At 39.0% G+C, this 11,011-nt stretch overlaps 2 protein-coding genes across 2 annotated transcripts; both read left to right on the top strand.

Annotated features, from left to right (window-relative positions):
* Nucleotides 1-321: 321 nt before the first annotated feature.
* On the top strand, nucleotides 322-8,068 carry LOC131661357 (uncharacterized). The gene is made up of 3 exons (XM_058930887.1): nucleotides 322-5,790; nucleotides 6,344-6,521; nucleotides 7,758-8,068. Exons 1-3 carry the CDS (start codon nucleotides 322-324, stop codon nucleotides 8,066-8,068), a joined length of 5,958 nt encoding a protein of 1,985 aa, XP_058786870.1.
* Nucleotides 8,069-8,111: 43 nt separating this feature from the next.
* Nucleotides 8,112-10,485, top strand: LOC131661365 (uncharacterized). Its single transcript, XM_058930898.1, has 5 exons — nucleotides 8,112-8,212; nucleotides 8,416-8,662; nucleotides 8,777-9,222; nucleotides 9,540-9,823; nucleotides 9,938-10,485. Exons 1-5 carry the CDS (start codon nucleotides 8,112-8,114, stop codon nucleotides 10,483-10,485), a joined length of 1,626 nt encoding a protein of 541 aa, XP_058786881.1.
* Nucleotides 10,486-11,011: the final 526 nt, after the last annotated feature.

Below are 11,011 nucleotides of genomic sequence, written 5' to 3' on the forward strand. Positions count from 1 at the left end.
ATAATTTATATTGATAAGAAGTTGGGCAGGCCCAATAGAGAAAAAAAGATTTCAGTTTTACTTAAAGACTTTTACTATTAAATAGGTGCTGATAGTATTATTTTAACTTTGTTTTGGTTGTTGTTTTTGGGCCTTTTGCTGTGTTAGCCCAATTAGAGGGTCTAACCCTAACTATTTATATTGTATGTTTGTGCTTTTGAATGGTATGAAGAAAGTATGAAGTTTGTTTAATGTCAATTTCTTTTTATGCCATTTAGATCTAAAATTTAACCTAGCTATATCTAACATTGGTGCTTTCATCTCCTTCCTCTCATCCCTCCCATGGCTCCCCCTAAACCTCCCAACCCATCTTCTAAAGAAATTTTAGAAGAAGCACTTACTACTTTAAACCTAAACAATGCAATGCAAGAGACACAAGAGCAAATGGATGTAAGATTCCACCAAATCTCTACAGAATTATCCAATCTCCAAACAAGGTTTGATAATGACAAAAGTGTGGAAGACTCTAGATTTGACTCCCTCATGGCTGCCATTAACAAGATTTCTCTTGCAAAAGAGCTGCAGCAAACCCTTCCTACTCCTGCTGCTACTGTTCACGGAACTGGTTCAACAAGCAGATCCGCTACTGTTCACGGATCCGGGACCACTGCTGGGTCCGCTACTGTTCACGGAACAGTACCTCCGGTCACCTCAGCTACTGTTCATGGAACAGCAGTCACATCAGGTATGATGCAGAACCCACATTCTATTTCTAGGGTTCCTCAACCTAATTTTCACAATCTATCACCAACACACACACCCTTAAGAAACTCTGCAACTTTTTCAACTACACAACCCCAGCCAACACCTAACCGCTACATTAATCCCCACACCTCCTCAACCTTCATTCCATACCCCCCTATCCCAACTATCCTATCAGCCTCTCAACCTTTCACTATACCTTATTCCCAACAGCCCCCATTCTCACAATTTCCTTCCCAAAACCCTTATCCCAATCTCTCCAATATACCACCATTACCAACAGCCCGTACCCCAAAACTCGAATTACCTATGTTTGATGGTTCCGGACCATTGGATTGGCTTTTTCAAGCGGAGCAATTTTTTAATTTTTATAATATGCCTCCGGAAAACCGTTTATCATTAATTTCCTTTTATATGAAAGGTGATGCCCTTAGTTGGTTTAAGTGGATGCATAATAGTCATTTATTATCTGATTGGGCCTCGTTTACAAGAGCTTTAGAGTTGCGTTTCGGCCCATCTACTCATGACAATCATCAGGCAGAATTGTTTAAGTTAAAACAAGAAGGAACAGTGGTTGAGTATCAAACCAAATTTGAACAGTTGGGCAATCAAGTGGTGGGCCTACCACAAGATGCTATCCTTAATTGCTTTATTTCTGGTCTTAATGCTGATATTAGAAATGAAATGGCAATTCAAAGACCCACTAATATCTCACAAGCTATTGGATTAGCAAAATTGATTGAAGCAAAACTTAAAGATTCTAAACCTAAATTCTCCAAACCCTATGCTAACTCATATCCCAAACCGAACCCCACTCCATCTGCTGCACCAACCCAGAAAAACCAGTATACTACTCCAGCCCAATCTACATTCCGGCCCAAAACCCCTTTTACCCAACAACCCTCCCACCTACCTATAAAAAAATTATCTCAAGCCCAAATTCAAGAAAGACGAGCCCAAGGGTTGTGTTTTAATTGTGATGAAAAATTCATTCCCGGACATAGATGTGCTACGGGCAGATTCTTGATTCTATTATGTGATGACGAAGTCTTGGAACATACTCAATTGTTAGAAGAACCACAAGAGGCTGTAAATGAGATGGAACCAAGTGACACTTATTTTCAACTATCCACCCAAGCTTTAACGGGCCAGTTCTCTCCACAAACACTTAAATTCAAAGGCTTAATTGGTGGTTTATCGGTAATGGTTCTTGTAGATACGGGTAGCACACATAATATTCTCCAACCCCGAATCGCCCATCATCTTAACCTTCTTACAACCCCAATTCCACAGTTTTCAGTAATGGTTGGTAACGGTTCTCATCTCCAATGTGAGGGAATTTGTAATGATGTCAAGCTTACCCTACAAGAAAAACAGTTCAGTCTGCCATTTTATCTTCTTCCAATTGAAGGGGCAGATGTCGTTCTAGGGATGGCTTGGTTACGAACGCTTGGACCCATCCAAGCAGATTTTTCTGTTCCTTCAATTACATTCAACCATGAAAATTACCCCATGACAATCCAAGGGGACTCTTTTTCTAGCCCTCAACAAACAACTTTTCACCAACTTAAACAGCTTGTCCATCAAAATTCAATTGCCTCTTTACATCTCATGCTTTTCCAACCAAGTTCCACTTCTCTTGCTACCCCACACCCCAACCCGCTAGAAAACTTACCAACAAACACTCACCCTCAACTTTCCAACCTACTTCACAAATTCTCAAAAATCTTTCAAAGCCATGTTGGCCTCCCTCCATCCAGAACCCATGACCATCACATTACCCTTATTCCCAACACTGCCCCCATTAATGTAAAACCCTACAGGTATCCTCACTCCCAAAAGACTGCCATGACCACTATTATTGATGACATGTTAAAAGAGGGTCTCATCAAACCTAGTCACAGCCCATTTTCATCCCCAGTTTTATTAGTGAAAAAGAAAGACGGAACATGGCGTTTTTGTGTGGATTACCGCGCCCTGAATGCAGTTACAGTTAAGGACAGATTCCCAATACCCACCATAGACGAATTACTCGATGAACTTGGTTCAGCAAAAGTTTTCACCAAATTAGATCTACGCTCAGGTTATCACCAGATCCGAATGGCATCGGAGGATACACATAAAACAGCTTTTCGTACTTTCGACGGACACTATGAATTCTTAGTTATGCCTTTTGGCTTGACTAACGTACCCTCAACATTCCAATCAGCAATGAATGATCTTTTGCGGCCTTACTTACGCAAATTCGTTTTAGTATTTTTTGATGACATCCTAATCTATAGCACTAATTTTTCTGATCACCTTGCTCATTTACAGATTATTTTTCAGTTACTTATGACCAATTTTTATGTTGTGAAGTTATCAAAGTGTGTGTTTGCAGTTTCTACAGTTCATTACCTAGGGCATGTCATTTCTATTGGCACAGTGATACCGGATGCAGAAAAAATAAAAGCTATTCTAGATTGGCCTCAGCCACGTTCTCTCACGGCACTCAGGGGATTTTTAGGCCTTACCGGATTTTATCGTCGATTTGTAAAAAAATACGCCTCTCTCGCCGCTCCTCTCACCGATTTGTTGCGTTCCACTAAATTTGTTTGGAGTACAGAGGCGGCCGCAGCCTTTACAGAATTACAAAGACGAATGACCGACATGCCGGTATTATCTTTACCAGATTTTACAAAGAAGTTCATAGTAGAAACCGATGCTTCAGGCGTGGCTATCGGTGCTGTTTTGTCCCAGGATGGTCATCCGATCGCCTACTTCAGCAAAAAGTTGTGTCCGCGAATGCAAGCAGCTTCTGTTTACGTTCGAGAGATGTTCGCTGTAACAGAAGCCATAAAAAAGTGGCGTCAGTATCTTATTGGTCAAGAGTTTCATATCTATACTGATCAAAAGAGCTTACGAAATTTGTTGCTCCAAAAGATACAAACCCCAGAACAGCAGAAATGGGCCTCAAAACTACAAGGATTCAACTTTGAGATTTTTTACAAACCTGGTAAATCCAATCTGGTAGCCGATGCTCTGAGCCGAAAGTACAGTGTTGATACGCCCACCTTGCTAGCTTTTTCTTCACCGATCCCAGACATCATCTCCAGTTTCCGCAAATTTTATGCAAAGGATGAAAGAGGTAAACAAACAGTCAAGACACTACTCAGTAATACTACCCATCCAGACTTCAAATTTTCAAACGGGTTACTGTTTTACAAAGACAAAATTTTCGTACCTGATACAGAACAGATCCGGACTCATCTTCTTTGGGAGTTTCATTCTACCCCATCCGCTGGACACTCAGGTCTCAAAGCCACTCTAGCCCGTATCTCCACCTCTTTCAGTTGGCCGGGAATATACAAAGAAGCAAAGAGTTTGATTAAGACGTGCAAAGTGTGTCAACAGAACAAATACTTAACACAGAAAAAAAAAGGATTGTTGCAGCCATTACCTACGCCAAAACAAGCTTGGGAGGACATCTCAATGGACTTCATAACCAAACTGCCTAACTCCTTTGGACACACCACCATCTGGGTCGTCTGCGATCGACTCACAAAGTCTGCTCATTTCATTGCAATGCCTTCTCACTTTTCAGCACAAGATCTGGCAAGGCGTTTCACAATGGAGATCACACGTCTTCATGGCCAGCCCAAGTCCATTGTATCAGATCGGGACCCCCTGTTCCTCAGTACTTTTTGGAAAACATTTTTCAAAGAACAAGGCACAATATTAAAATACAGTACAGCATATCATCCAGAAACAGATGGTCAAACAGAGGTCATAAACAGATCTATTGGAACGTACCTTCGTTGTTTTGTCAGTTCCCAACCGAGTAAGTGGTACAAGTTTCTTCATCACGCAGAGTACTGGTATAACACTTCGTTCCACTCATCTATCGGTATGACACCGTTTAGAGCTCTTTACGGCCGCGACCCACCATCTATCTCAGACTATGTCAACGGATCTACCTCGGAGACATTAGTGGAAGACATCCTGCAACAAAAGCAACAGATCTTCAAAACTCTGAATGAAAACCTTCAGAAAAGTAGGATCCAGATGGAAAAACAAGCAAACACAAAAAGGAGCGACGTTACCTTCCAAGTTGGGGACCGTGTTCTGTTGAAGCTTCAGCCGTACCGTCAACAAACTGTTCAGAAACGTCCTTCACAGAAACTTGCATCCCGCTTCTGCGGACCGTTCACCGTCATTAAAAGAGTGGGCCAAGTTGCTTACTTGCTAGACCTTCCCTCTTCTTCTCGTGTGCACCCAGTGTTCCATGTTTCTTTGCTGCGACCGTATTTTGGAACTGACCCCTTGAATGATTTTAAACCTCTTCCTCCGTCCAACACTCTTCCGTTTCTTACAGATCTGGACAGCTCTTTCTTACCTAATGATGAGAACCTACAAAATAGACAACAGACATTAGCATCACAACCTTTAACAAACTCAGCAAGTCACAAGCCGAGGGATCTCTTACCGTCGGGTCACCATCTTCATACTTCCGAAACGGCAATCGCTACAGAGGGAGATTCATTGTTGGTGGTGGGCAAGAAGACCGTTCGTGAGGATGAAAAAGCGGAAACGGCTTCTATGTTTTCGAAAAAGGAAGAGAGAAACATTTTAGAGAAAAAAAATAGTTTGGAAGAAACTGAGAGAGAGAAGGACAATAAGAAGATTGTGATTCGTAAGTCTTTAACTTCTACAGATTTACTTCAACCTTTTCAAGTACCAAAGGGACCCACATGTTCTGCACTTTCAAAAAAACACATGGCTCGAGGTGATCTTTCACGTGATTCTGCTTTGCTTCCCAACGTTCAAAAGCCAGCCCATGTACAGCTGTATCCCACACGTGATTCTACTTTGCTTCCCAATGTTCAAAAGCCATTCCATATACAGCTGTATCCCAATAGTATCTCAGCGGCTGCAGCATGTACCAACACGTGTCCCACTAAGACTCACACAAACCCTAATTCATCAAAAGACCTACCCGACCCACCTTCCCAGCGGCCCAACAAGACAATTGTGCACTTGGATTCTTCTAGTGTGAACCTTGAGGACAAGGTTCTCAACAAGCCCATGAGTATTGATAAGAAGTTGGGCAGGCCCAATAGAGAAAAAAAGATTTCAGTTTTACTTAAAGACTTTTACTATTAAATAGGTGCTGATAGTATTATTTTAACTTTGTTTTGGTTGTTGTTTTTGGGCCTTTTGCTGTGTTAGCCCAATTAGAGGGTCTAACCCTAACTATTTATATTGTATGTTTGTGCTTTTGAATGGTATGAAGAAAGTATGAAGTTTGTTTAATGTCAATTTCTTTTTATGCCATTTAGATCTAAAATTTAACCTAGCTATATCTAACATATATCTTATCTAAAATTTTGAGAAATGTGTTAGTGTACCTCTTTGTTAATCTTCAAGTATAAATACTGTTGCGATACTTTTTTTTTTTTAAATTCAATTGTTTTTTAAGTTATTTTACATGTCATATTTTTATTTATTTCTAGTATATAGTCCGATTAAAAATGCCTTTTGACATTGATGTGGCTGTTGGTTAGATAATTTTTAGTTCTTATAAATGATTAATTATATTTACTTATTTCATGTTACTGTGCAGATGGAAAATATTGCTATTACTGGGCATACTGCTGACCCAGCTGGTGCAGGAAACGTGCTTAGCCTAGGCCATGAAGCTGTTACGGCCGGATCCTCCATTTCAGAAGCTGCTGCTGTCTCTAGCAGCCTAGGCGCGGGTACAGCAGGTGCTGGAGGCCAAGTTTCTGCCATTCATCAGGGTATTTCGGAGATGGTAAAACTTCTTTCTTCGGTTGATTTATGTCCGGTTCAGCAAGATAAACCGGTTTGGAAGCATGATAAAAATGGCTGTTTTACAGTTTCCTCTTGCTACTATATTCTCAATAGTAGATTCTTTCCTATCGGTCCGGCTAATCGCTTTGATACGTTTTTAAAGATGTGTGGAAGGTGGAGGTCCCGCTTAAGGTAAAACCTTTTGGATGGCGTAGTTTTCTCAACAAAATTCCAACCAAAGACCTCCTATTGAAGCGAGGTACTCTTATTAACTCTTCGCGTTTGGAATGCGTTCTTTGTGAGGAAGTTAATGAAACCTTGAAGCATTCTTTTTTGTGTTGTTGGAATGTCAATATTGTTTGGAAGGAGATGGCCGAGTGAATAGGTTTGAGCCATATTTGGGTTGAGGATATGAGGGAGAGTTTTTGGTATTGGAGTAACTTTTGTAGGTCTAAGAAGGTTAGAAAAGGGAAGGAGGGAACTATTTGGCTCGCAATTCTTTGGAGCATTTGGTTAAGAAGGAATGATATTATTTTTAACAACTCGTCTTGGAACTCATGAGATGTTGTGTGGAGTTGTAAAGCTCTTGTTTGGAGATGGTCATTTATCGGGAAAATTATGCATGCCAATTGTAATTTCTATGAGTTTAGCAATAACCCATTGCTTTACCTTAGCTAGATTTCAATAGGAGGGTAATTTTCTATGATAGGGGGACCAAGGTTTTTGTTGTAATTGTTTTCTTTTTTCAATGAGTTAATGGAATGGTTTCTTGCTTTAAAAAAAAATGTTACTGGAAATTGTGTATGCTTATTTTAAAATATATTGATTGATTGGTTATTTTTCAGGTAGAAGCGCATGATAAGAAATAATAATGTTCTATATTCAATATGTTTACCTTTTGAAATGCCTGATTTTTATGCTTATTATTTAAGAATTGAGCATGAGAACAAATATTCTTTGAAGATAAGAAAGAAACCTAACAAATTTTTCATATATATCTGTAGAACATGGCTTCTAATAGTTTGAACAAGAATCTCATAAATTTTTTGGCCACTCCAAAAATTATGTCAAGATTCACTACTTTTTTTCACTTAATATCTCATTTGTCATAGGTTTAATTATGATATGTTGTTCTTAGACTGCTGAATGTATGATGCCACACTTTTTCTTGTTCTTTTTTCATCTAAAGTATAGAAGCCACTAGTTGCTGGATGTTTGGGCAGAAACATCAAAGGAATTTGTAGCAAAGCTGGGATTAAAGACTGGCCAGAAAGTACTGGATGTTGGTTGTGGTGTTGGTGGAGGCGATTTGTACATGGCTGAAAAATTTGATGTTGAGGTTTTTGGTGTTGCCCTCTCCATAAATATGATTTCCCGTGCCATTGATCAACGTGCCATCGGACTGAAATACAATGTTGAGTTTGATTGTGCTGATTGCTCTAAAAAAACATATCCTAAGAAGACATTTGATGTAATCTACACTCGTGATGCTATGTTACACATCAAAGTAAGGAATTTTCTTTATCGCCCTTAATTAAATTGTTAATGAGAAAGATCCAGGATCATCAAGCGCAAAGATGTTTGCTCAAGACCCATTAGAAGAGATTAACCTCAGAGATGGACCCACAAAAAGAGTTACATACTTCAGTGCTAAACTGGATCCCAAGATGAAAAGCAGGTTAGTCGAATTACTAAAGAAAAATAAAGATTGTTTTGCTTGGGACTATGATGACATGTCTGGTTTAAATAGAGATCTGGTCGAACTAAAACTGCCTATTAAGGATGGTAAGAAGCCCATCAAGCAGACCCCAAGAATGGATTGCAAAGACTAAAAAAGGAGGTCAAAAGACTTCTTCGCTGCAATTTAATTCGGACCATCAGGTATGTCGAATGGATTGCAAATATAGTACCAGTTATTAAGAAAAATGGTTCCTTAAGAGTGTGTATAGATTTTCGTGATCTGAATGCAGCAACTCTTAAGGATGAATACCCAATTCTTGTAGCAGAAATGCCAGTAGGCTCGGCTGCAGGATATGAATATCTTAGCATGCTCGACGACTATTCCGGGTATAATAAAATTTTCATTGCAGAAGAGGATGTTTCTATAACAGCCTTTCGATGTCCAGGGGCAATAGGCACTTACGAGTGGATCGTTATGCCTTTTGGTCTTAAAAACGCTGGGGCAACATACCAGCGTGCAATAAACTCTATTTTTCATGATTACATTGAAACCTTCATGCAGGTTTATATAAATAACATAGTAATAAAATCTATATCAGGCGGAGATCATCTAACCCATCTCAGCCAATCATTCGAAAGAATGAGAAAACATGGTTTGAAGATGAATCCTCTTAAGTGTGCATTTTGTGTGCAGGATGGAGACTTTATGGGCTTTGTGGTCCACAAAAAGGGGATAGAGATTAATCAGAATAAAACAAAGGCTATCATGGAGACCAAAGCACCATCAACTAAGAAAGAATTGCAATCTTTGTTAGGGAAGATAAATTTCCTTAGGAGATTTATTTCAAATTTAAGTGGTCGAATTCAAGCCTTCTTCCCTCTTTTGCATCTGAAACATGGAAGTTTCGAATGGACAAATGAACACCAAGAGGCATTCGAAAAGATAAAGCAGTATCTAATGAATCCGCCTATCTTGTCACCACCAAGTGGAAAGAAGCCTATGAGACTGTATATATCCGCTTTCAACACTACTATAGGTAGTATGTTAGCATAAGAAGATGAAAATGGAATTTAAAGGGCCATATATTATCTAAGTAGGATTTTAAATGATGCAGAAACTAGATACACTTCGATAGAAAAGTTGTGTCTATGTTTGCATTTTTCATTTACTAAACTCAAATATTATATAAAGCTAATAGATTTGTATGTATCTTCACATTTTGATGTTATCAAGTACATGTTATCAAAGCCAATAATGCATAGTTGAATTGGCAAGTGGACTCTAGCCTTAACTAGGTACTCTTTGGCCTTTATGCCTTTAAAAGCTATGAAGGGGCAAGTAGTCTCAGATTTTATAGTGGATCACGCAGTGGTCGAAATCCTCGACTCCTAGTTGAGTTGAAGCCTTGGAGATTGTTCTTCGATGGTTCCACCCATAAAGATGGTAGTGGATTTGGGATTCTACTAATTTCTCCTGATGGAATTCCAACAAAACTCAAGTATAGAATCGAAGAGCCCTTGTGCTCAAACAATGAGGCGGAATATGAAGCCTTAATAGCAGGGCTTGAAGCCTTGTTGGAACTGGGGGCAACTAGGGTTGAAATAAAATGTTATTCAGAATTGGTAATCAAATAACTGGCGAAGGAATATAAGTGTATCAAGGAGAACTTGATCATGTATTTCATCATTGCAAATAAGTTGCTTAAATTTTTTGAATATGTAGACATAAAGCATGTCCCCAGAATTAAAAATCAAGAGGCTAATGATTTAGCACAAATAGCTTCAGGATATAAAATCTCAAGGGAGAAGTTAAAGGAATTGGTCGAAGTAAGAGGAAAAGAAATGACAACCAAATTGTCTCCAAGTGATTTGGAAAGAAATCGTTTAGGTTATGCTAACAAAGAGGAATTCAAAGTGTTGGCTATTGATACTTTAACAAGCACATATTGGAGAACTCCAATTATAGAGTATCTTAAAGATCCTTTAGTGAACACAGATAGAAAAACCAAATATAGAGCTTTGTCTTGCATGTTGATGGGAAATGAATTATTCAAGAAAACTCCTGAAGGCATTTTATTAAAATGCTTGGGCGAAAATGAAGCGTATTTGGCATTACCTAGTGTTCATAGTGGAACATGTGGGGCACATCAAGCAGGCCATAAAATGAAATGGTTACTTTTCAGATACGGGATATATTGGCCTACCATGCTAAAGGATTGTATAGAGTTCGCTAAAGGCTGTCAAGAATGTCAAATACATGCAGGAATCTAACATGTTCCTGCGAGTGAGCTTAATGCCATTATCAAACCATGGCCATTTAGGGGTTGGGCTTTAGATTTGATTGGTGAGATTCGAACTACTTCATCTAAAGGTCAAAGATACATTCTTGTGGGAATTGACTATTTTACTAAATGGATCAAAGCAGTGCCTTTGGTAAATGTAGACCAAGAAACAATCATAGTTTTCATTCAAAGACAGATATTATATAGGTTTGGAATCCCAGAAACTATAACAACAGATCAAGGGTCAGTATTTACTGGTCAAAAGATGCAAGAATTCTCAAAAGAAATGGGATTCAAGTTATTAACATCCACACCCTACTCTGCTCAAGCAAATGTGAAAATTCTAGTAACTCACGCTTGATGTCTTACTGGATGTTATGATATCCACAATTACACAGCACAAACGTTAAAACAAAAACGCATAAAAACAATAAAGAAGACACAAAATTGTTTACCTAGTTCGGTTCAAACAACCTACTTTGGGGGCTACCAAGCCAGGGAGGAATTCCAATATA

This window comes from Vicia villosa, linkage group LG1 (assembly GCF_029867415.1).
Source record: "Vicia villosa cultivar HV-30 ecotype Madison, WI linkage group LG1, Vvil1.0, whole genome shotgun sequence".
Lineage (NCBI taxonomy): Eukaryota > Viridiplantae > Streptophyta > Magnoliopsida > Fabales > Fabaceae > Vicia > Vicia villosa.